At 34.6% G+C, this 25,817-nt stretch overlaps 2 protein-coding genes across 7 annotated transcripts; one reads left to right on the forward strand and one right to left on the reverse strand.

The window, feature by feature from the left end:
- Positions 1-556: 556 nt before the first annotated feature.
- LOC108750777 (neprilysin-1-like) lies at positions 557-5,607 on the forward strand. The gene is made up of 18 exons (XM_018490506.1): positions 557-651; positions 938-1,116; positions 1,212-1,373; positions 1,448-1,531; positions 1,635-1,849; positions 2,097-2,903; positions 2,981-3,073; positions 3,148-3,289; positions 3,363-3,492; positions 3,663-3,753; positions 3,850-4,026; positions 4,099-4,202; positions 4,285-4,340; positions 4,441-4,492; positions 4,625-4,692; positions 4,863-4,996; positions 5,113-5,280; positions 5,395-5,607. The coding sequence occupies exons 1-18, from the start codon at positions 632-634 to the stop codon at positions 5,566-5,568; spliced, it is 2,856 nt and encodes a 951-aa protein (XP_018346008.1). The 5' UTR covers positions 557-631; the 3' UTR covers positions 5,569-5,607.
- A 386-nt stretch (positions 5,608-5,993) lies between these two features.
- Positions 5,994-25,817, reverse strand: LOC108750638 (organic cation transporter protein-like). 6 transcript variants are annotated; one of them, XM_018490223.1, is made up of 11 exons: positions 25,760-25,817; positions 13,225-13,349; positions 9,214-9,761; positions 8,877-9,126; positions 8,436-8,694; positions 8,084-8,252; positions 7,765-7,998; positions 7,335-7,549; positions 6,942-7,123; positions 6,676-6,812; positions 5,994-6,591 (listed from the first exon to the last, which is right to left on the reverse strand). In XM_018490223.1, exons 3-11 carry the CDS (start codon positions 9,354-9,356, stop codon positions 6,468-6,470), a joined length of 1,713 nt encoding a protein of 570 aa, XP_018345725.1. In that variant the 5' UTR covers positions 9,357-9,761; positions 13,225-13,349; positions 25,760-25,817; the 3' UTR covers positions 5,994-6,467. The 6 variants fall into 6 exon arrangements, with proteins under 6 accessions (XP_018345725.1, XP_018345727.1, XP_018345724.1 ...); XM_018490225.1 differs by lacking the exon at positions 25,760-25,817 and adding an exon at positions 18,766-19,247; XM_018490222.1 differs by lacking the exon at positions 25,760-25,817 and adding an exon at positions 18,762-19,247.

Consider the following 25,817-nt stretch of genomic DNA (forward strand, 5'->3'; position numbering starts at 1 on the left):
AAATGATTTTCGTCTGTTGCAGTTTTTCTGTAAAGTTAATAGTATTTGAGTAAAAAATAAACTTCGATAAGTCGGGCCGCTACTAATAGTAGCTAGACCCAGCGAGTTAATGCACTGTAATATATATTGTTGTTTCTTTTATAGATTTTCCATAAAAAAAACAGCAGGTCAGCTACCACTTTGCTTATCGTCTGCTCTTAATCTTAAACATTTATTGACATTTATTAGAACCAATTACTATTTACATTCATCACTATTTTTTTCTCAACATTCCTGAATTTTTGAAAAAAGAAGCATTATTCTTAAAGATCTATTATTCAGATGTCGCGTACTATTTTTTGAATTAATAAAAAATTGTGGGAGAAAAAACCTGGAAATCAATATTTTTCGAGGTTGAAATAATGTTGATATCGGTTATCACTGGTGCTATTTTGTTAATGTAAATCAGAAAGGCAAAAGATATATTTCCGGCCTTCAGCTCTATCAATTCGATATGGTATAGCACTGCAGGATCCTTCCGCAAATAGTATAAAAGTCAGCTAAGCAACAAATAATTTCACATTGCGGCGGAAAACGTTTAGACTAGCATAATTATATAAAATTTATCTCAGCCTTAAACAATTTTGCGGCAATGAGACGATTCATTCTTCTGTAAGTAACTTATAAAAATTATTTTTAAACACAGTGTCAATTAAAAGTTAATTGAATCCTTCATTTTGTTTTTAAAAAATTAATCTGTTTTGATTGACTGTAATTTAGAAAAAATAAAGTTTAAATATTATATAATATTATATAATATTTTTCTCTTGTTTCGAATTCTAAATTCACTTTGAAATGCTGACATCAATTAATGTTATTCTTTATATATTATATGCGCCATCTTTATCATTTTTTATATGATATATTATACTGTTTCATTTTGCGTTGTGCTTTATAGCACCTTCATTGGCATATTTTTAATGAAGAATGTCACATCGTCGAAAAATCAGGAATATCCTTCGCGTCTAGCATGGTTGTTTGGTTTAAACAATACACAACATGAAACTGAGGAACGAAATGAAACTAACGACGAAAATAAGCCAACTGTATGTCAATCTCAAGAATGCAAAAAAATCGGTACTTTTTGAACAGCAGCAGCTATAATTATAATGGAATTATAATTTAACAGCTAATTTAAATCTTTATTTATCGTTATCCTTTTTTTTCTCCAGCTCAGATAATAACGGAGAGCATGGACAAATCTGTAGATCCGTGCGACGATTTCTACGAATACGCTTGTGGAAAATGGTTGGAGCATAATCCCGCTCCAAAAGGAATGAAATCCTGGAGTATGTTTGCAAGTGCACAAGTAAATGTCATAAAGAAAATAACAGGTGAATATCAAATTATCCGAATTTCAACCGAAAACTTGCGTGTAACAATATTAAAATTAAATCATATTTCGTAGAAATTTTCGACGAAGGTCCAAAGAAAGACGATCTTTTGGCGGTAAAGCTCGCGAAGAAGTGGTACGCAGTCTGCATGGATACAGGTAAATGTGGATGTAGCTTTCAAGTGATTGAACCGTTTAAAAATTCAAATACTATTTTCAAATATAATTGTGTTCCACGACATGATTTATGAAACGCTTCCAGATGCAATGGATAGTCAAGGGCTTGAACCGCTTGTTTTTACCTTATCGAGGATCGGCGGCTGGCCGATGATAATGGAACCTGATGAATGGAACGAGGAGGAGTACAGCTGGCAAAAAGTGGATGATCAATATGTGCGCTTGATAGGAAGGAATGCTTTTCACGACGTGCGAGTGAACGAAAATCGGACTTTAAACGAATCCCAGAAAACAGTGCATGTACTTATTACAACACAAGCATTCAATTAAGATTATAATTATGCATTAACATTACGCTCTCTAAATCCAAAAGCATACTTGCGATGTATATTTTTATAATCTCTATGATTACATTATGTATCATTATAGGACGTTTTATGTCTGTGTTATTCTTTCTATTACATGTGGGCGTACATTTGTATTTAAAACATTCGCTTTGATTTTTTATTGCCTAGTGATTTTTATTAATGTAAGCTCTTATTGCCAGGTGTCTATTCCCCACTTACCTCCGGCTTCGTTTAAACTCTGGGGTGAAGCCGATAGCGAAGAGGAAGTAGACGGAAGCGACGAGGATCTCAGCGACGAGGAGAAGCAAAGCAACGAGCAAAATGATAGTCAAGAACCTGGAAGCGAAGGCCAAGACGATAACAAAAACGATAGTACTAACAATAATGGTAATGAAGATGATAATAATGGTGACAATGAAGATAATGACGATAATAATAACGATAAAAATAGCGATGAAGAAAATGATGATAAAGATAATGACGACTATAATGATGATAAAAATGATGATGAAAAGAATGACAATAATGATACAAACAAACAGGATGACGATAACAATAATGGTACACGCGAACACGATGACGATGAAGAAAACAAGGAAAAAAGAATCAGGGTGAAAAAAGGTGGTAAATTCGCGAAAAAGAAAAAATTAGAGCATAGTAGAAAAATTAAGAGTGACATCAACTCCAAGAAGCACGAGAATCACAAGATAAAGAAAGACAGAATAAAAAGACGGGTGATACCGAATGTTCGCGAGAAATTACGCACGCGAAAGATTGAAAAGAATCACGTGAAGCAAACACGTAAGGAAAGAGTAAAGAAAACTTTAAAGACTTCGCAGATTAGCACCGAAGAAACGACTGACAAATACGATATGATGAAACTATATGCTGATTACGTCTCGAAAGTAGCTCGCGCCATAGCCGAAGCAAGAGGCGTTGAAATCTCAGAGGAACACTTGTATAAAGATATCCAAGACATGATCAAATTTCACATAAAACTAGTTGAAGTGAGTGTTACACTACTTTACTGGACAACGAAGCGATAAGAATATGTTCATAAAATCCAAATAATAATATATTTCAGATTACTACAGGAGGAGGAAAAGAAAAGGAATTAACGCTTAATGACTTCCAGGAATGGTATGAAAGAAAGATACCCAAAACTTCCAACAGCGCAGTAAGTTGTTTTCTGATTAATTACTTTAACCTGTAATTTTCTCCAATTAAATGAGCATAATTAACACAACATAGATTGACTGGTTGTACAAAATTGGAGAGTTATTTGACGAAGCTCACGTGCCTGTGAGTGGTGATATGGATATAAAAATTAGTAACCTAGATTACTTCAGTAATCTTATATCTTTGCTAGACGATACATCGAGTCGAACAATCGGTAAATTAAAAAAAAAATGTGGTAATAAAAGCAAATGTTGTTGATAAATGCGCTTACATAAGTTATGTTTTAGTGAATTATATACATTGGAACTTTTTAAGCAGAATAATAAGAACTACTACGATTAAAATGAGAAAATTATATGATGCATGGGAAGAAAAAGAGAAGAATGATGATGATCAGATTCTTGGAATTTCAGCAAGGTGCAGTGCAAGCTCTTATAAAAAAGTTTTTTATATAATTATTAACATCATTGTTTGCTTTTCAACTCCTTTTTTATGTTGCATTTTCCATGCGTGAATCAAAATCAAATTATAGTTTTAGAATATTTTAGATTATACTAGTATTAACTGATGATGAACTATTACCACAGATCGTTCAAATGCACGAGGGAAGTAGAGATGAGCGACATGCTAGCATACGAGTATGTGAGAAAACATTTCTCTGATGAAATCACGACAGCTGTAAGCACTTTGTGTGGATTATTAAGTCTTATTTTGTCTATAGAAGCCTCCTGACTATCTTATAAGTTTAATCAATTGAATTACTTATCCCTACAGGCATCGGACATGATGGATGATATACAAAAGGAAGTTGAATATCAAATTAAAGACTCAGACTGGGTAGATGAGGATACTAAGGATTTTGTTTTAGCAAAATTAGTGCATATGGAGAAATTTATCGGATATCCAAATTGGTATAGAAATAACACTATTGTTAAACGATATTACCAAGGTGTAAGTTTTTCAAAACTTATTAATTATCACTGCATAGTGATTATTTGATTTAATTGTTCTATTCCATTAAAGCTTATTATTGGCAACTCGTATTATGAAAATACATTGAGCTATGAAAGATACAGCAAGTGGAAAGAGCTACGAAAGTTGTTGAAGGAGGATGAAGACGATGAAATGTAAGATAACTCATTCGTATTTTATTACGGTTTTATTTTTTAATATGTAAAATAAATTCATATAATATATTCCATGTTATAGAATGATGAATCCTGTAATGGTAACTGCCTTTTTCTCACCGGATCTTAATTCCGTAGGTTTGTATCCGTAGCACGTTTTTTTTTTTTAGTAAAATTTAAATCCATGAATTTGCATTTTTTATATTGTCATTGATATTAATCTTTTTTTCGATTATAGCCCTCTCGGCAGCAGATTTTCAGAGTCCATTGTTTGCTTTCGGTCGACCACAGTAAGTGAACAATTTTTATTAAAAATGTCAATGTGTTTAGCGCATAATCATAAAAAGCCATAAATACAAATAAATTTAGGATTATAATCTCTAAATATTTTATAATTTTTTTCTAAACACTTTTTATTCTAGAGCTATTAATTATGGTATTGTTGGAACAATCATGGGTCACGAAGTTAATCACGGATTTGATGACTCTGGTAACGTTATAAAATATTTGCTATATCAGACCGTTCAGTTTTAGTAAACTATATTCTATGATGCTTAATTAATGCAATAATACAATATTTATCATTTTACTCCAAAAAATATTTTAAACGTTTTTTAAGTACTTAAAAAGATAACAAAAAGTTAAAAGAATAACTTTTAGGCCATTTATATAATAAGAAAGGAAAAATTGTGGAATGGTTATCCGCAATGGCCGAAGCATATGGCAAAAGAGCAGAGTGTTTTGTGGAACAGTTTAATAATTATGCCATCAACAATATATCGAATACAATAAAGGTACGTCATCTACATTTCATCATCTGCATTTTATTATTATCTAATTTACATTATTCTTATTTTTCTCATCGCGCATTTTAAAAATATTTTATCGCGTTCACTGTTAAAAATTGCAGAACTATGGCAATCAAACAGCGGGAGAGAATATCGCGGATACAATGGGATTAGAGGCAGCGTTTAGAGCATATCAAAGAAGAGAAAGGGAATGCGGAAAGCCGAATACCGTATTACCAGGCCAGGAAAATCTCACTAACGATCAACTTTTCTTCCTATCTTTTGCCAACGTAAGTATCACAGATATATAAATTCAAAACTGTAATAATTAAATTATAAAAATAATAATGTTTGAAGTAAATATTCATGTGCTTGAATGTATGAAATTGGGATAACATTTGCAGTTGTGGTGTGAAGATCCGGCAACGAGTGCTATCAAAGCTAAACATGACATACATAGCATCGGACGATTGAGAGTGACAGGAACTGTTTCAAATTCGCACGACTTCGCCAAAGCTTATAATTGTCCGGTCGGCAGTGCAATGAATCCCGAAAAGAAATGTCATATCTGGAAGTGAATTATTTCTACGAATGTAAGCAATTAAACCAATGCTTCACAAAAATGTAAAATAGTTGATAACAATTTTCTGTCTATATATATATATATATATATCTCAATGAATAAAATAAAGCATATTAAGTAAAGAAATTGTTTCATTTTGTTCATATGTTTGATTTTATCTGGTCTTTTAAGTAAAAAAAGATCACATTATATGTTCAGACATATCGATGAATAGAATGTAACGTATATATATATAGTACAAAAAAAAACACTTATTATTTTTACAATTAAATTCTTCGAGTTTAAAATTTGAGTTATCAATACAATAAGACGTTTTATTAGACATGCTCATTACTGATGTCAAAGACAATCGCTATTGATAAGCGATATTTAAAGCTGTCAATGGAATAAAGGAGATAAGCAGAAAGGAAAAATATTAGCAAAAGTTTTTATATTGATAAGTTGCAATGTTTCATACATAATCCGTAGCCATTATTTATAAAGGACGTTTAGATGACGTCGAGATAGTGATGTTTGTCGACAGAATTCTTATCGTTTATGGACTATCGCAACACATTATGGTGACATCTAAATAAACGCCATCATCGTATTTATTTTCAAAGTATTAGAACGCAAAGTGTACGTATCTTCTGATAGTTGATTAACTTTTGTTTCTGTATAAATAATTTTTCGTCTAATCCAACTCACTTGAGATACGATCGCTCGACCAAGAACGAATAGATGTTAATTGATTGTAGGTATTAGAAGTTCAGACCGAAATTCGATGGTATCACCGCGTTACCAAGTTCCCTGTAGGCGTGTGTACTGCATGTGGCAGACATCTAAAGTATGGTCAGATGGGAATCGGATACATATTTTGAATGTAATACCGACATTGATGTTCGTAAATTAATGTCATCCATTCTGTTTTTCATGTACACCATTCTGTTTCTCTTGCGCTTTCAACGGTTTTATTATTTCTACGTCATTTAGCTGTTCGAGCATCAACTGTTGTTTCTTCTTCTTCTTCTTCGGTTTCCTAAAAAAAATTTGTCCAAGGACATGTTATTTATATACCTGAAGTAATAAACTACATGGAATAGACGAAACAGGGAAGACTTACTTTCCAAAAAGTTCACCATCTTGAATCGATTCAGGAAGTTTTTTGTTCAGAGTCTCCGGAAGAAGAAGAGACATTAGTCCACCAAATAAGGCGCAAGATCCGAATATAACCAGTGGTAATGGCATCCATACTTCAGACTGGAGCGATTAGAGATAATATGCTACATTAATGATTTCACGTAATGTGATATCGGACATGATATGTTTACTTCGGAAGTTTCTATATATATCTGGATATTGACAAAAATAGCGTGATAAATAACATACCAAATGATTAACATATGGAGCGATAACTCCGCCAATTCGGGCAAAGGTGGAACTCGCGCCCAATCCGACGTTTCGAATGACAGTCGGAAATTGTTCGGCAGTAAACACATAAATTGCGCCATAGGAGGAGGTAATAGCAAGTTTTCCTATCATTGCTGAACAAACGATTAACCACGGCATATCTGAAAACAAACAAATTTGTTTATTGACATTTTTATTATTAAGATAATTAGCTATTAGATTTATTCTAATGTAAATACTGAATTCACTTAAAAAAACCTTTTTTCGCAAATAGCAAAAATAGTTTTATTCGAACATACATATAAGAAAATATAAAATCATCATGAATAAATAAAATTGTTAATTTATATCAAATTATCAAGTTATACTTACTGGCAGGGATAAATAACGTGGCAAGTAATGCTAAGCCGGATAACATCATACATCCACAAATAATGATCTTTCTGCCCCAGCGATTCAGAGTAAAAATCAGGAATGTGTATGCCGGTACTTCCACAATCCCCGATATTACAAAATTGACGTAGTCGTTACCACCAAGATTAGACGCGTGCCAAGACAATCCATAGTATGTGCCACTGTTAACGAGCCTATATGAATAAAAAAATCAAAATTAGCACAGAAACAAATCAAACAAAAGGTCTGTTTTTTGTGGTTAAACTAGTATGTACATACTTTTGGAACTTAAAATAAGATAAGTATATGTTAGATATTTCGCGAAAGTGAGAGAATTCTAGTGTAGAAATAAAAAAAAATAGACTTATAAAAAACAAAATATATGAAATAATTAACAAAGCAATCGTACCAATTAAAAAACAGAAGAATGCTCTTTCGCCTTAAGTTTGGATAACGGAATAGATCGAAGAGCGAAGGCTTTTTCGTATCGGGCATACTATCCTCACTGTTATTATTAAGAAGCATATCTAAAGCCTCGCTCGGCATCTCTACACCATTTTCCAAAGAAGCACGTTGCAGCAAATCCTTCGCTTCTTGGAGTCGGCCTTTCGTTAGAAGCCATCGAGCGGACTCGGGAATAAACCTACCGTGAATCAGATCACTTTGTAAATAGCAACGCCGGCTCCAGAATTATATGTTACTTGGAATACATCTATTCTATGTCGTACCACCAATAAAGTAGAAACGCGATACTTGGTACAGTGATAGCTACTTGCAGCATTCTCCAGTCGGTAATAAAATACGCGAAGCCAGCGGTGAGTATATATCCGGTAGTAAAAAATAATTGGCAACCGACACTGGCTATTAGCCGCTTTTTCGGTCCGACCATCTCCAAAGCTGGAAGAGATAAATAATTACATTTATATGTAATCTCTTTTCGCTCGCGTAATTTTAAAAACAGATACTCAAAAGCTCCTATTCGACAAAACGCTAAATTGTAAATAATAAATCAAATGATATTGGTAAAAAAATTCAATAATTAACTCTTATGATATTGGTAATCATATTCAGTAAATTTACCTATGACATAAGCTACTAAGAACACCCCACTGGTGGTTGAGCCAACAATTAGCCTGAAGATTACGTAGGAAATAAACTCGGGCGCGACAGCGACTAGTATACCGCCAGCCAGCTGTATGACTAAAGACAGGAAGAAAATTGGTCTACGACCATATTTATCAGACAAACCGCCGAATATCATCGAGCCAATCATGACTCCTACCATGAACAACGAGTCCCCCGTCGCTCTCAGCCACGCCTTGTCACAGACCAAGTTCCACTGCAAAAAAAAAACATTATCTATCATTTGTTTAATAGGTATTCTTTAAATTCAATTTCTATCCGTCTGATTTCTATTCGTATCTCATTCGTACAAGAATTGTATTGAATTCGAGAAAAACGCGCACGAGTGATAACAAGATTTTAATTCGCGAAAACTACGACTAAATAATTATTCCATACCTCGGAAGTGGTTGTACTTTTGTACACGCTTCTGTCGTACACATACTGCTTGCAACTACTGATGCCTCCTTCTTCGGTGCCGTTACCAATAGCAGTTCCAATAATCGTGCCATTCGCGAGGCCGATAATGTCACGCCTCATGCACTGGGACCATCCTCGGAGTTCGTAGTCCCATGGATAGCTCGCGTTCAATACATCCTGGCTTAGATGAAACGTGACGTTCTCCGCGTTCTCGTGTGGAAGTAAACACCTGGAGGTAAAGGAGTTTCTCGTTTTACCGTTTTAAATTCCTCGTAATCTATCATGTAATTATCGTCACGTTTACTCGAACTGTTACCTTGAATCCATTTTGGCTCCGAGAAATACGCCAGCTAGCTTGTGAAAGGCGCACGATATTGCTGGAAGACAGAGTAGAAGATAAATCCTACGCTGATAGCGACCGAATTCGCCCATACGAAGAATAACATCGTCGTACGCCATTTCGTCCGGAGTATATCTTGCGTTTCCGTATTTACGATATTTCTCAATGCGCGAGAGAAAGATTTTATTAGAATCCTTGTAAATAAAAATATCTCTCTATTGGAATTTAATCGGCGCACGATTAACGACTTCGTTCGTAACGGACGAAACGTTTTAATAATATTCTATCGATTTTGACATCGTTATCTCGTGTCACGAGAATTTTTTCATCATGACATTTGGAAGTGGCTGTAAGAAATAGACGCGTGCAGCGCGGTTCACGAGGGCACTCCTCGATACGCTCCTCGAGATATTCCTAGCTGTAAGGCTCGATCCAACAACGGTAGAGACGACCAAAATTGCTTATTGGACTTTCGAACACATTGGGCGTTCCTTTAAATCGACTTTCAGGCAAAACGACGGCAGCTAAAAAGAAATTAGAATATATGTTTTGATATCTCTGTATTAACTATTTATTATTTTATCTTATCTATATATATTATTATTATATATTTTATTACTATATGTTATTTTATATTTTGCTCATTTTTGCTCATTTTTGCATTTCTTAAGAATCGTGAGGGTTAAAAAAAAAAACAATTTTTAAAATTACTTTAGAAATTAATATCTCGTTAACTATTTTAAAAATTGCAAAATAATAGAGGATTTTTTTCCTTCATCTGATCTATTTGCTTAGAAGTGGTGTGTCAAAAAGACTATGAAAAATAATATAGACACTAGAAAAATATTGAAAAAATTATATGCACATATACGGATGTTCTAAACTTTTTAACACACCGTTTGTTGGTAGAGCAAATTAAACTGAGTCGAAAAGTCCTCTATCTATTTTGCAATTTTTGTAATTTTTTAAATTACCCAATACAGAATTACCCGAGCAGAATGTTTAAACTCATCACATAAAACTTTAAGATTATCTTTAAGAATTCTTTAAGAAACAACTTTAAGGACTCAAAGTCTTAAAGTTGTCTTAAAATCTTAAAGTTGTCTTATGTATCGATTTTATCCGCTTATTCGACAATCTTAGAAATTACTTAGAAATTAATATTTCGTTAACTATTAAAAAAATTGCAAAATAATAGAGGATTTTTCGACTCAATTTAATTCGATCTATTTGCTCAGAAGTGTGGTGTGTCAAAAAGTGATACCTGTATATTTTTTAATATGTATAGTTTTAATTGACGCTTTCAATTGTTCGCACGATTTTTTTCAAATTCATTATAATTTTCCATGACAAATTCGTCATTGAAGACTAATTCGTCATTCATATATATAAAAGCAGTCGCGAGTATGCAATGTTGTTTATAACATTAGTCCGCGCGCGCATTGCGTAACAACGCTATGTAAAAGAGAGAGAAAGGGAGAAGTTTGACAAAAAATCGCAAGGTTTAATATCAAGCCCAACCGAACATTACGCCTGTGCGTAGCAGCTTTTAATGTACTTGGGACCCGTTCCGACTAATTAGACTCGCGGACAGACGATCCGCATGGATCGTCATTGATACAATTGATACAATTGTCTTCAGATTAGAACTCGAAAGAAAAAAAAAAGGCGGCAAATGAATAATATCAGCAATTATTGACCGACCGATCGTTTATTATATCGTCAATTTCTTTTCTCCTTTTCATTTTACTGTTCGTCGAATTACTCGCACTAAAAATTCCTCTAAGACTATATTTTCCGCACAACGGTACGTACAAATTGCACCTTTTCTCTTTCAAGTTTGTAGATATTTACATGCGATTCTATGACACAAATCAAAATCAAACATCATAATGAATAATAATCTTGTCATAATACAAATAACAAATAATCAATAAATATTTTTGGTAATTCTCGCGTTAATATTAAATTTTCGCAAAATCGCTAAAGTGCGAATATATAAAACTAATATCCTGGCTTTGAAATAACTTTCCAAACATGTAACGCTCCAGGAAAAAAATTTTGAAACGTTCATACCGCGACAACGATTGAACACAGTCGAGTTTAACGCAACGTCGCGATATCGCATGAGCCAAGCATACGAAATATCCGTATTATCTATACGTTTAATCTACATCTAATAACGATTCCGCACCGATCGCACACAAGTAATCAGCGACGACGTGGTGGACGGCGTCTTCAGTCCAGGTAGTTCTTTCAAAATGCAAACAGGTGAGCTGTCGCACCGCGAACACGAAACGAGATCTCGCACTTATCAATGGAACACAACCCTGCGCGCATCAAGGACGGACGGAAACTGGCCACATGCTTTAGCCGGCGCGATCCGGCGTGGTTCGCTGCGGCAAAGGCGCGATCAGCGCGACTCGGCTCAACTCGACTCAATTCGATACGACTCGGCTCGCCGAAGATTCCTCGATCCGCGATTCAGCGCGGCGGCGGCTAGATTCGGCTCGGTGTACTTGGTACCTCCAATGGGTTCAGGGAGATCTTTTTTTTTCTTTCCGTTTCACTCTTTACTTCTCCTCCCCCTGGATAGAGGCGGATCTCGATTTGTCAAAATCGGTCGTGACCCGACACGTCCCCTCGAGGCCTTTGGCGGCGGCGAGTCTTCGTCGAGGGCGAAATGGATGATAAGTAAAAACAAAAAAAAAAAAAGAGATAGACCAGCCTCTGTCGGGTCAGTCACACTCGAATTCATATTCCCCTCGAGAGCCAGAAGCACGTGAACTGGTCGGTGCGTCGCGTGTATAGCTATAATACTTGTCGCAATGTACTCCTAAGCTGTCCCTGCATATCTATTTTTGCTGAATGCGGTAAACCGATCATCAGAATTATGCTCAGATGATTGTATTCGGGCTGTTTGGCCTTCGGCTTTTTGACTATGTTCTCCGCGAAATGATTTTAAATCATTCCCTCTATAGCACGAAGTTGCACATTGCAGCAGCATTGCAGAGATTTTGCAGCGATATTGCTGCAAATTCTGTGCTGTATGAGTCACGTGCTCGCTTCAAAGCGACGTTTCGTGCGATCCACGGAATGATCCTATTTTGGACGATGCGAGAGATAAGGCATGTCACAACTTATAAGGCAATGGAGCAAGGAAACTACTAATAAAAAAATGCTCCGTCTAATGCGGCATTTGCAACATACTGTGTTTTCGTATCCTCTTCGAAAGCTTGCATGCTATAAAATTTCGCAGATTCAATTATCATCGGTATCGTGATTATTTTTCACAATTATTTGAATAACGATCTAGTTGATTATTTATGGACTCTGTAAATGAGATATGAAAGTAAATAATATAGAGTAGTGCGAGGCTATTCTGTCATTTTCAACCTTAAAGTAATAATAAAATTTATGGCAACAAACAATACAACATTTTGCAGTAACAACCTTATCATAACTACAATCATAATTGCTTCTTGCATAAGTATGGCCTTTAAATGTTTAGTCTACGCTGCTCAGAAACATAAAAGTATCGTGAGAAGTGGATGAAATAGCCCCGCTCTACCCTATTGTAACTAGGTGAAATAAGTGGCTTATTTGAATACTTAATAGAGGCTAGCTTTCCTAAGATAAGATTACGTTATCGCGAGAATTCGATAGAAATACACAGCTAAAACAATCCTGTTTGCCATATGCATATATTCCACTAGCCGAGCCTCCTTCGTAGACTTCGTTCTGCATCATAATCGCGTGACGCGTAATCCGTTAAAATAAAATATATTTTTCAATGAGCGTAATAATTCTCTTGCAAAAAGATACAAAGTGGGTTACAGCTGCATACCATTCCGCTATGTCTCTAGTTCTCGCATTGCGAAATTCACGGAGGACGTATGGGAACATTCTGTCTGCGTACGAAACGGACAGTTTCGACAATTAACAGTTCTAATCTTATACGCTCTAAATTTGGTTGTCGCCTCGTACTTTCATCAAGCGGAGTCAATCGATTGCCCGTGACGGTGCCTCTCCTTCTCGTCTAATAAAAATTCCAACGTAGGCCGCGGCATGGACCCTCTTTGCTCCCTCCGTCGCGTTCCTGCCGCGTCTACCTGCATAGACACATACATATATTAATACTCGATGCGATATCTCGCGATTCACCCTCTTTTTCCACAAGTATCAATTTATGGCATAAAAAGGAATGAAGCTTCAGCTGAAAAATAGATGGACGATTATTCGCACGCGACAGAAATGCCACATGTCAGTAATACCGGCCCAGACATTGCTACCGCTATCACCATCATCGCCACCACTGTTACCGCCGTCGCCGTGTCGGAGGCCGACTTCGTCGGCCCCAGTGCGAAACCCGAAGGCTATTTATAGTAGGGAACGGCTTCTAGTTCCCACTGCGTGAAAAATCGCAACTGGTTTCTCGCGAGTGCGAATGGAACAGGGAGAGAGAGAGAGAGAGAGAGAGAGAGAGAGAGAGAGAGAGAAAGAAAGAAAAAGAATGACTCCGGTGTCTCGGCCGAAGTCGTCGCTCTGCATTAGCCGCTCCTCTAATGAGCAAACAGTCCTCTGTCAAAGGCTCTCACGAGAGTACACCTGATGGTAAACGCAATGCGAATTATGTATGAAGCGTAACCGATAAACAAATAAATCAAGACAGGTATGGTAAATATTTAATGAAAAACGAATGTTACCCTCAACATGAGTTAGCATGTTGCTTTCATTTTAACTCTGATTAGAGCCATGCTCCAATTACACGTGATAATAGAGGTCCTGTTACAAACGTAGCCGCTTTACGTTGATTCTTGAAAGTCAGGAAAGAGTGATCACCTGTTTAAACTGTAGCGTAGCAATTGCGTGCAAGAAGACAGCGGCTCGAGAACTTTCAACGTGCTTGCTGGTATTTTCGTCTTCTTTTTCAATCAATTCAAGATACACGCGCTTGATAAGCGTAAAATGCGCCACATCGAGAGAATCGCGCAAAAGGTTTGTTTGCCTGATTTGCATAACCGCGTAACCCGCATTCTCGCGCGCAAAAAGAAAAAAAAATCCACCGATCTAGGTCGAGTTTTGCTTAACGCGAAGGATGCCAATTGCGTTCCTTAGACGCATGATCGGCTGCTGCTCCTTTCTCCTTGTGTGTACCTACGCTTTATGCAAATCCATCTGGACAGGCTTTAATGGTTACCTTTCCTGCTGGACGCGGCTGCTGAAGGGAGTCGCGTTCCGGCGAGTAAAACGAAGAAACAAGAAGAGAAGGAGGAACATCTCTAAATCAAGAAATTTAGAGATTTTTTTTTTTCTATTTCTGATAGAAGAACATACTATTTCTCTCTCTGCCTTATTCGTCTCATGCAACGTTCATTAACTGTAGGATATTTGTAAGATATTTCTTTCCGTCTGTCTTTCCCAGCATGATAATTTATTCTCAATGAAAGTATCGTAGACGATACCACTTTCAGCATCGATACAGTTCGGAGAATCCGTATAGACTCGAAATGTTGTCATCAGCAAACACACCTATTTGCTGCTAATCGTACAGGTAAATTCATCGTTACGCGGGCGCGTTTCAAATTGAATTTGGCTCGGTGAAACGCGTAATGGAGAGTGAGTTAAAAATTCACGAGCTGGAATACATTGAAAAGGCTGCTGTCCTTGCAAGGGCGCCACGCTGTGCCGCAATACCTCGCCTTCTTGGTAGCCACGCCGCGAAAACAGGAAAGGTGTTTGCCTCTACTTCTGGTCTGGCTTGTCTCGGTTTTTCACTCGAGCTCAACGTGGCTGTTTTTAGAGCGTATAAACGAAAGACAAAGATGAATAGACGAAGTTTCTATTTCTCTCTTTCTCTCTTTGTTCCTCTTTTCTTTTTTATACTCACATCTTTTTCCTGTACTTTTTTTTTCTTTTAATTATCTGTTTATATATATATATATTCTTTTTGCAGTTCTTATCTTTTATAATTGTAAGTTTATTTTTAGAGAGCTTATCTTAAAACACCTATAAACGCACTATACTTATCTATTTCTGTGCGAGATAACTCCTGATTTATTCTATCACATCTCCAGTTAAATGCAAGAAAAACGTAAATAGTTAAGATATCGCCACTTCATGCACTCTTATAGGATGACATCCTCTCAAGTGTTAAGATTATATATAGAAAATTGTCAACATATAATACATTTTAAATTTAAAATACAAAAGACAGAAAAAATGTACTATAAAAAAAGAGAAAAAATAGATATATGTAGAATGTGTACATATATCTTTACTTCTTTGTTCTCATTTTTCCCCCTTTTTTATAGTTAGCAATAATTTTTTTCTGTCTTTCGTATTTCACAAGAGAAGTTAATATGCGGTACTAATATATTGGCATACATAGGAATAAGTTCTATAAACATCTTATATGAATGCAAAAATGTTTTGAAAACATAATTTGTGAAGAAGAAAAGAATTTTAAGACAGCATTGCGGTTACTTCAGTAAAATATTCTTTTTTTTTTATACTCATGGAGAACTTCTCATTAATAACCATTTTCGGACAAAATTTTACACGTGTACCTATAAATTAGCTTTCCATTAAGATTATTGCGAAAGCACCGCTAATTTGCAAACAAAACGACATATTTTACGTTGCGGCTATCGCGAGACGTCGTGACTTAGTCAGCACTTACATAAGAAATAAAACTGCGCGTTAAAGGGGTTTAAGGTCAGAAATGTGCAACGATGTGACGCGAGTATGCGTCTAGCAGCAAATATGACGTTATTACTCTGTCACGCCGCAAACATCTTCAAATATCGCTTATGTCCATGTTTATTTACACGCACTAGTGTAAGCCTAGCTTTATATTGCATAGCAATATGTAGGGAAATACTATAGCGTACATTATGTATATTATAGATTTTCCTATTTTCGTATGTGATATTTTTCAAAAATAAAACCCTAAAGAATAAATCATATAACTTTTTCTTTAGAGCGAAAACATAAAAAGTGAAAATTTTTATGTATATAAAAACTGAGAAAAATTTCTGGAAAATAAATAAACCAGAAAATTCTGATCATATCAATCATAATTCTGATTGTATATATCTTGACTAGAATTATGATAGATTCAACCAGAAAATTCTAATTTTTAACCAGAATGTACACACTAAAAAAATTTTCACTTTCACGTTTCCGCTCTAAAAATTTTATAATTGAAGACGTATTATGGAATTGTTTGGAATGGATTCCAATCAGAATTGTTCAATTATATTCTACATTTTTATTGTGTTTTCTAAGGAAAACGAAATAATTCCGATCAGTATTCCCATTACAAACGGTTCTATCTACATGCCCAGGCGTGCAAATCTAAACACATTCGTTATTTGCTCCGCAAATTGCAAATACATGCCTCCGTTTATTATTTCATCAATTTTCGTCATTTAATATTTCAGCAGGTTCTTACGTGTGCATCAACGTCCTTCACGTCCATTCCTTTCCAATTATATTCGATCGATTGACTAGCAATACATTTTTAATCTAACGGTTTTCGTTAGGTTTAATTTTCGAGAGACTGGCAAGGTACAAAGTTCCAAATTAACATCTAAAAAACGATAGACTTTTATTCCAATATCTTGTTCTTAGGAAGCAAACAAAACTATGGAATAGCGGAATTATAAAACTATTCGACTTTTTACAATAAGCCATTACCTAAGCTTTAAGTCGTAAAAAATTAATCAATCTAATAGAGAATTCGATTGGATGCACTGGATGCACTCAATGCTCAGATTAACTCCTTCAGATCTGATACCATGTTAAAAAAATTTTTTTTAATTCAATTTATACTGTTATAACTAATTCATATTAAGCAATTAATTTTTTTCAAAATTTTGATTCTTTCTCCAACATATACATTGTTATATACATTCTTAGATGATGTATCTCTTGACAGAATTAAATAATTTCAATGGATTTCAATGTCTTCAAATTGATGTACATTATAATGCAAAGTCTAAAGGTTAAAGTTAAAACTGTACAAATTAACGTAAAAATATTTAATATAAATATAAAAAGATTGAACCATAAAATTCTCAATACATTTTAATGTGCTGTTAAGTAAAAGAGATATTTTACAATTTGAAATATTTGCATTTTACTTTTACATGTATTAAATCAGTGTACAATTTTCATATGCACTAGTACGTCCAACTAAATTTGCTAATAGTTAATTATTCTTTTCACATTCAATTGTGATTGTGATTTTCACATTCATAGTCTCTTATTTCACAACTATCTTGAGTAAAGTTTTAAAATGCTAATAAGGCTCTCTTTAATAATAAGGCCGGTATTCATAGTTAATTCTTATAATATATTTGAGACTGTTTTAAGTACAATTTTAAGATGTGATTATAATACCCATTTCCACCATTTCCACATATGCTAACTTTAATCTTAATTCAACTTACTCTTCGTCTTTTTCTAGTTCTAAAGATTAGAAAAAGACGAAGAGTAAATTAAAAAAAAAACGAGATTAAAATTAATCTACATTGATAGAAACGAGCATAAGCCAATCAGACGGCTGTATCAGCATCTTAAGACATTACTTAAGTTAATTACTTAAAATAAGAACAGACTATGGGCCGGTCTTATCTACTCCGATTAACTTAATCGATCGATTGTTACAATGGAACTGATTATATCAACCAAATTATATTTACTGTTCAGCAGAATTGATCAATCATGGTTGATACCTAATCGATCAATTATAGACTAATTAAGAATTGGTGAGATCCTATGAATACCGTCCTCTGATTGTTCATGATATCTTAAGATTGCCCTAAGATCTATAAGATAATTTTAAATAAGATAATTTTAAATAAGAATCGACTGTGAATACTGGCCTTTAAGCTTAAGTAACGATTCATTGTAAAATGTGTGTATCAAGTTACTATAGACGAGAGAGAGAGAATAATAATGACTGCGCGACGTTAACGTGGGCTGAGAATTCCTAGGTGGCAAACGTGGGACGCAAACACGCGGATGCGTGACCGATACTCGTTCGTCGGACATCAGAATTCCGATCACCTCCAATTACTCGCCGCAAGTTCCGCAGTAGTATATTTTTTTACAATAAAGGTCCTTGAGGTCAGATTACTCTCACATATATATAATTATCGTATGCACAATAGAGAGCAACTTCCGCCGAAACAAATACATACATAAGTGGTACGCAACACGATACTCGCGTGCGTTTCCTCATTCCGGACGACTAACGAGAATATATAGCCTTCCGATTATTCGACTGTTGCTATAACTGAGCAATTCCTTGATCCAATCAACTGGATTATCATTCGATATAATCCAACGACGGTTCAAGAGAAGGAGCGGGTGAAGGGCAGAGGAGGCCGTTTGACACTCGCGTAATGCGCGAGCGGCGTCAGCGCCGTCGGCGCCACTCGGCCACTCGCCGACTCCCAAGTCCCAACTACTCCAAGTCGATTCTCCATTCAGAAAAATGACGATGATGTAATTACCCACTCTCTCTCTTTCTCTCCTCTCCTCTGACGGACGTGCCTGGCACTTCCACGGTCGAGTCGAACTTGTGGTAATATCGAGTCGCGCCTGGTCGCGCCGTAACTCTCCCCGCACCTTCTCGGCGTGGCTGGCTGGCTGGCTGACTGGACTCTAGCTGGCTCCGGCGAGCCGGTGTGACATCATGCACCACGTTATGCCGGCCGGTGGTCGGCCGATGGTTGCCCTCGCTGCGGCACTGTCCGATCGATAGCCCTCGTCGAAGGGAAGCCGCCGCGATGCACCCGGTGCAGTGTCGATGTACACACCTCGTGCGGCCGTATGCACGTTCGATCGTCTGGTCCGTCTTATACCTTCCTCTGCCATGAGACCGCGAATTTCGATGGGGGGAAGGAAGAAACGCGTGTCGAACGGACACCAATGAACACGTCAGACACGTGTACCGCACGTGCGCGCGCGCATGCACGTACGCACGTACTACATGCACGCACACACACGGACACGATGGGTGCGTACGTAAAACGCGACGAGTCAACGTCGCGAAGTTGGTTGGCTATGCATGTTCAATCCGATGTAGGGTGAACGCGCGCGGAAACATCCGAAAACCCTCGATAGCGCAGTCGGAAGGGGAAGATGGTACTTGGCGCCGGCGCCGAAAACCGATGACGATAGCGTACAATATGCCACCACCGGGTGTGGTGAAAATTGTCAATAACGACAGCCCTTTCAGGCTGTCTCCGTGAAATATCTTGCTGTCTCTCGATAAATCGAAGATTCGTGTCTCTCTTTCGTATGATAATATTCCGCCCCAACATTCGCGCCATTGCGCTCATGTTCTGTGAAACGCTTTGCACATTATTCAAGAGCGATATAATTTAATGCACTCGTATAGTGCACTTTTAACGATGATAAACAGCGAGTATTGCTCGTGAACAAAAAGTCGTAGTCGAGTGACATGCATACTTGCTTATCGCGATATTATCCCACTTGCGCATACACTACACGTATCCGCGCTATCGCTATTAATTTCACTACTTAACAACTTCACGTTGCACGCGTACCGTTTGGAAAACAAAATTCGCGCTACTTTATAACGAATTTGATTGGACGCATTGATAAGAGGATCTCGCAAATTATCAAATTCTGATTTTAATGAAATTTTATATACTTCAAATTATATTACTATAAATTTAAAAAAAAAGCAAGGATATAGCAAGTAACGCATTAGTTATGTCGTTACTTTCCTTATTGTTACTTTGTTATAATAACAATTTGATTATAATGACGAATTTTTTTATGATTGTAATATGTTAATACTAAGATTGGAAATGGGATTCTCGATCATTACTCGTAACGGGTTGGAAAATCACTCGATTAAGGGCCGGTTATTCCAGTTTCAAAAAAACTATGTAGTAATTTATTCAATAAACAAAAGAATAAAAGAGTAAGAACATGAGAGAGTAAGAGAGTGAGGTAGTGAGTTGAAGTTTATCAAAAAGTGGAACAACCCAGCCTAACTTGGTATTTGTAACGTATTAGTTTTTATCATTATGTTACTCGTTATTTGTCATAATAACGTGTACTTACTGAAAAAAAGTAATTTGTAACGAGTAATGAGTAACGTTACTCGTTATTCATTATAAATTACTTTTTTTCAGTAAACATAATTATGTTCAGTAAGTAAACGCGTAATGATGAATAAGTTGCTTACTAAAGTGACTTTTAAAGTGACTTTTCTAACTTTAACATCTTAACGTTTAGTTAAAGTGTTAAAGTTAGTTTATATTGTTATAGTTAGTTTATATTGTCACAGTCATAAAAAAAAATCGTGATTATCAAATTACTAGTATGATCAAATCGTTATTATAAAAAAATAACGATAAAAATAGTGGCGTTACTTTATTTGCCATCCTTGGAAAAAATCAGTAACGGGAAATAAACGTTTTAAATAATAAAATCATGTTTTATATATAAAGCAGTTCAGTTTTTTTCCATTATATCTAAAAAACTATTCGAGATATAAAAAAATGTCTAATAAAAAAGTTTTATAATAAAATTACTTCTACATATTGATCTGTATAAATAATATTTAAAAAAAATAATTTTTTTCAAAATTCATATCTTCAAAATTATTTTTAAAAATATTATTGATGTAGATCGATAGAGATAATATTATTATAAAAATTTTTGTATTACATATATTTTTTAATATTTCGATTAATTTTTGAGATATAACAAGAAAAGCTGGAAACAGCTTTATATTTCACCTCTTAAAATCTTTTATTTATTTGTCACTATTAATATTCTAAATTCAATTCTATTTATATAAGCTATACTTAAGTATACAAAATTTCATTAAAATCAGATTTTGACCCTTTGTGATATTCCCTTGTCAGTGCGCATTACAGGAAGATTCTTTAACATCTTATCGACGATTATCGCTATCATTAATTAGCGACAGCCAATGTCAAGGATGATACTGAAAAAAAACGCGGCTGTCACTGACTGTCATTAGTTAATGATAGCGACAATTGTCGATGGAACATTAAGGAATTCCGCTACTAATGTATTAAAGTCATTGTACATAAATTAACATAAAGATGTATGTTTAATATAAATACAGAAACGAGTTAAATTGCGCAATCCTCAGTACACTTTATTATGTTGTTAGATGAAATATTAACTTTATAATTCAAAATATCTACATTTTACACTTAAATTGAATTGACGTACAACAATTTTAATATGCATTAATTTATAATAAGTACGCATATACGGTGTCCAATCAAATTCGCTATTATTACTTTCTATTACTTTCTTACAGACGCACATATGTAAACATATACAATGGAAATTTAAAAAAAAATATACATACATATAATAATAAAATGACTTAGTATCTCTCATGTCAAAATGCAGGAAATAAAGTTCTGCTATAAAAAGGAAAATTAAATATAATAATATTTGCTTTATTTATTATAATAATCAATTCATAATGAATTCCCGTCGGATTGTTTTAATCATACAGTATCATATGCATTTAATCGTACCATATGTGAAATGGCAAATCACGAATTTTTTAATATGATTCGTTTTTGCCTTTAATTCTTCGCGGAATTCTAATTGTAGGAACCAATCATTTTAAAGAATCACTGAGTGCTCACGAATTAATTTTCTCTACTAAACGCAGCCAATAAGCTCTTAAAATGTTGTCAACCAAATCTTAATTAATTTAATCAGCGATTAATGTAACCAACTAAATTCCATTTCTATACCAATATAGATTTGATTTCGGTTCAATTTGCTGTTTATCTTTGTTTAATTCCTATGTCCACACTAAATCTATATATTAATATACTGTTAATTATACTGTTAAATTTATACTAAATATATCGTTATTTTATACTGAAACGTTAATTAAATTTGACACTTATCATGTCAATTTGACACTATATAGTGTCAAATATAATCATTGTTTTACTGCAAAATAATGACATAATTGAGTAGAAGCAATAGTATAATTAAGTAGAAGCAGCGTCATAGTTGAGTTATAGAAGCAGACTCACATTAAATTTGACACTGTAGATTTAACAGTGCATTTTTATTAATATATTATAGATTAATCTAATTTATAATTTTCTTAATTCTTAGCATTAAAAAAGATAAAAAGTAAGCCAAGATTAAAGTTTGATAGAAGTAGACATAAAAAAGAACTGCTTATTTAAAGTGTTAAATTAATCGAATCTGTTCGAAGTCATCCTGATTGTTAGCTTGTAATTCTAAGAAAGAAAACAAGAGATAATTAATCAGCGATGTTACGATGTTTGTGAATACACGTCCTTCGACGTATTATAATTAATTAAATTGACAGGAAATCGCGGAAAAGCGAAATACGGTGTAATAAAGAAACGCTCAGTTATTCGTAAAAAAATCACAATAATGGCCTGTCGTATAAATATTGCAGTAATCCATCGTTATCGCTCATTTGTTAAGCAGTCTTGTCAATTTATTCGTGATAATAAACATAAATATGTCAACTCGCGCGTGCGATAAAATTCTGCACTTTGCGACCTCACATTTTTTTGCTATGACTCTTACCCGATTTCATTGAATTTTACTCAATACGTATATATTGTAAAGTTTGCACTGCAAAAAAATGCGTGAGATGGCGCCGATAAATTTATCTCCGTCGGAATGACAAGACGATGAGTAAGGAGAGATCGCAGTCTGACGGATTAAAAGAAACAGGACCGAAGCGGAATAATACAAAGAACTTCGATTAAATGGTACAATTGATTCCGAGAGGTCAATTCACAAGAGATCGATCGAGATGTTGAAAATATAAGTCTCCTCGGCACAAAATAAGGACTATCGACTATGTTATCGAGGCACGTTCGAGGAGCGTGTTTCGCATTAATTTAAGTATTTGCGCGTCTAAGTATTCTAAGTATATCGTGACTTGGATAGTAATTTGTAGACTATTTGATAGTAATTAATAATAATTAACATCTCATAATGTAACAGTATCAGTGATATATATTAAAGTAATATACAGGATGTCTCAAAACTGATGATAAATATTGAAAAGATCCTTTGTAACATTTTAAGACGAAAAATCTAATATGAAAATGCCGAGACTAATTTTCAAATGGAAAGAATTTAAGAACTACAAATGATAGGATTAAATTAAAGAAAAAGATACTTAAAAATTTATTTGTGAGAAATATATTTATTTCAAATAAATATTTGAAATAAATATTTACTTATATAAAATGTTCTAACAAATAAACTATTTATTTTATCTTTTTATAATTAATGAGATATAGTTCACAGAAATGTATTTTATAATTAATGAAACGTAATTTATAATTAATAAGATATGTTTCACAAAAATTTCATTATTACAATTAAAACTACTAAAATTTTTTTTCGTAACTAATGATAATAACATTCGCAACATTTGTAAACTACGCAATACTTGGACGTTTTCCTCATTATAGAATTTCGCGCGCTCGCAGGGATGACGTCGCAATGTGAAAATATTTTCTCGAACCTTACATGTTGTGTGGATAATAACAAAATTCAGCACCTTCACATTGATCATCTTGCCATCGCTGAGCTCGCAAAATTCTAGTCTTGTCATTCGTAATTTTTAAATTCTTTTTATTTAAAAATTATCATAGCCTTAACATTTTCACATTAAACTTTTTGTCTTTAAATGTTACAAAAATATGCTGTATATATAAAACATAGTAATATATATGGTAATGATATAGTAGTTTAACAATTACTTTCTAATAACAAGAATAAATAACTACACTATTATGTTACTATATCACTAAAAATTAGCCTGCATTCAATTTGAACGTTTTCTATCCTTGTTTTATCTCCATTTTTAGCTTTGTCTAGTAAAGTACAGAATGACGATTATAAGTGCTTAAAGTAAGTGAACGTCCAAACGTAGCCAGGATAGTCTGTTTTACCGATTATACTGTTCGACAAATTTAAACTTTTTTTCTAGATTATGAACAGAATAAAATAATTTTTACAGATTTTTTGTCTCTAAAAATGAATCTGTAAATAAAATTGCTCTATTACGTCATATTTCTGAGAAAATTAAATCTAAAGATGCTGAAAATGGCATTTTTTAATACTTTTCAATTAAAGAATCTTAACAATGTGTTGTGATAGAACAATTTCATTTACAGATTTCAGCGATAAAAAATCTATAAAAATTATTTTATCCAATTTATAGTCTAAAATCCGTATTAAACAATGTTATTTTAGATACAGAACGGATTTTACAAATTAGACAAAGTGATTCTTATAGATTTTTTAATAAAACCTATATGTAAAGCAAAGTATTGTTACAAGTCGACGCTAGAAACCAAACCTTTTTTCATTTTTTGCATAAAGTCGACCGGTATTTGGATTACATTATCATTTATATTTTAATTACAGAAAAAGATTTTAAAGCCTTGACTAGAAAAATATTTATTTGAAAAATAATCAGTGAAATCAGACGACTTTAGGATCTCTCTCCTTAATCACATAAGTAAATTATAACCGAACAGTTAACGCGGTCACGACGCGCGTATATTTAAATGCAAAGTGCGCGCTTTAAAAATGATTCGACTACGCGCAACTTCAGCTGTCGGTGGCTGCGATTGATTTCAACGCTTTCAGCGCTTTTCAATACTTTTATTCTTATTTTACATCTAATGAACGATAAAGACAGAATGATAATTACAAGCGCTTAAAGCGCGTAAGCGTCCAAATCGACCGCAGCCAGTGTGTCCAAATATTAATGATCCCGCGTGCGCAAGCGACGAATGTATCGGAGTGTACAGAGTGAGCAGAATCATCTTAAGATTGATGTCTCGCCTTAATCGGCGATACCTGTAATTTTTCCGAGTTCCAGACGGTAATCTCTACAAAAAACAACGAAGACGCCAATGTCGTCGACGGGAAGGTCGCCGCTTGATTATGAAACGCTTCAATAAATGACGTTTCTAACGGCGCGTCGTGATCACATTTATCTCATTAGACGGATCCCTCTCGGGCCGGCGAGTTTATCGACGAGAAAGAAATCCTGTTGCAACGAATAACATCCACTTATCGATTCGACCGGCATTTTTTCTTTGGAAGACGGTTTAAAAAAAAAGAACATGATAGCGAAGGCTATCTGTCGTGTTATCAGGAAACATGGAAAGAGAAAGAGACGAAAAATTTCTCGACACGCGGGAGAAAAAAAAGGGGGAAAGAGAGAGGCAATCATCATTTCAAAAACAATTTTGATAGTACTGTGAAAAAAATCGCGGGGACAAAATCGCGCTCCGTAAAAGCCATCGCATGTAAAAAATGTTTAATTGTAACCGTAAGACCGTAAGCATATCGACCAATCGTGGTCCAGCATTTTAAAACGTAGGACCACACTTTTAACTGTGATTGGTCGATTTGCTTTGCAAACAAAATGGTAACAAATAAAATCTTTTTTTACGTGTAACGATCTGAAGTGATCCGCCGCTGATTCACGAACATTCGCGAACGCTCGCGTT

Source organism: Trachymyrmex septentrionalis, unplaced genomic scaffold (genome assembly GCF_001594115.1).
Source record: "Trachymyrmex septentrionalis isolate Tsep2-gDNA-1 unplaced genomic scaffold, Tsep1.0 scaffold37, whole genome shotgun sequence".
Taxonomy (NCBI): Eukaryota; Metazoa; Arthropoda; class Insecta; order Hymenoptera; family Formicidae; genus Trachymyrmex; species Trachymyrmex septentrionalis.

What these genes read in the sequence shown, in the direction of transcription:
- LOC108750777 (XM_018490506.1), top strand. Translation starts at nt 632, where the DNA reads ATGAGACGATTCATTCTTCT. An exon ending in TCAAGAATGCAAAAAAATCG is followed by an intron (nt 1,117 to 1,211) that starts GTACTTTTTGAA and finishes TTTTTTCTCCAG; the next exon opens with CTCAGATAATAACGGAGAGC. An exon ending in GAGGATGAAGACGATGAAAT is followed by an intron (nt 4,203 to 4,284) that starts GTAAGATAACTC and finishes TCCATGTTATAG; the next exon opens with AATGATGAATCCTGTAATGG.
- LOC108750638 (XM_018490223.1), bottom strand. Translation starts at nt 9,356, where the DNA reads ATGGCGTACGACGATGTTATTCTTCGTATGGGCGAATTCGGTCGCTAT. An exon ending in GGAGCCAAAATGGATTCAAG is followed by an intron (nt 9,127 to 9,213) that starts GTAACAGTTCGA and finishes CTTTACCTCCAG; the next exon opens with GTGTTTACTTCCACACGAGA. An exon ending in AAAGTACAACCACTTCCGAG is followed by an intron (nt 8,695 to 8,876) that starts GTATGGAATAAT and finishes TTTTTTTTGCAG; the next exon opens with TGGAACTTGGTCTGTGACAA.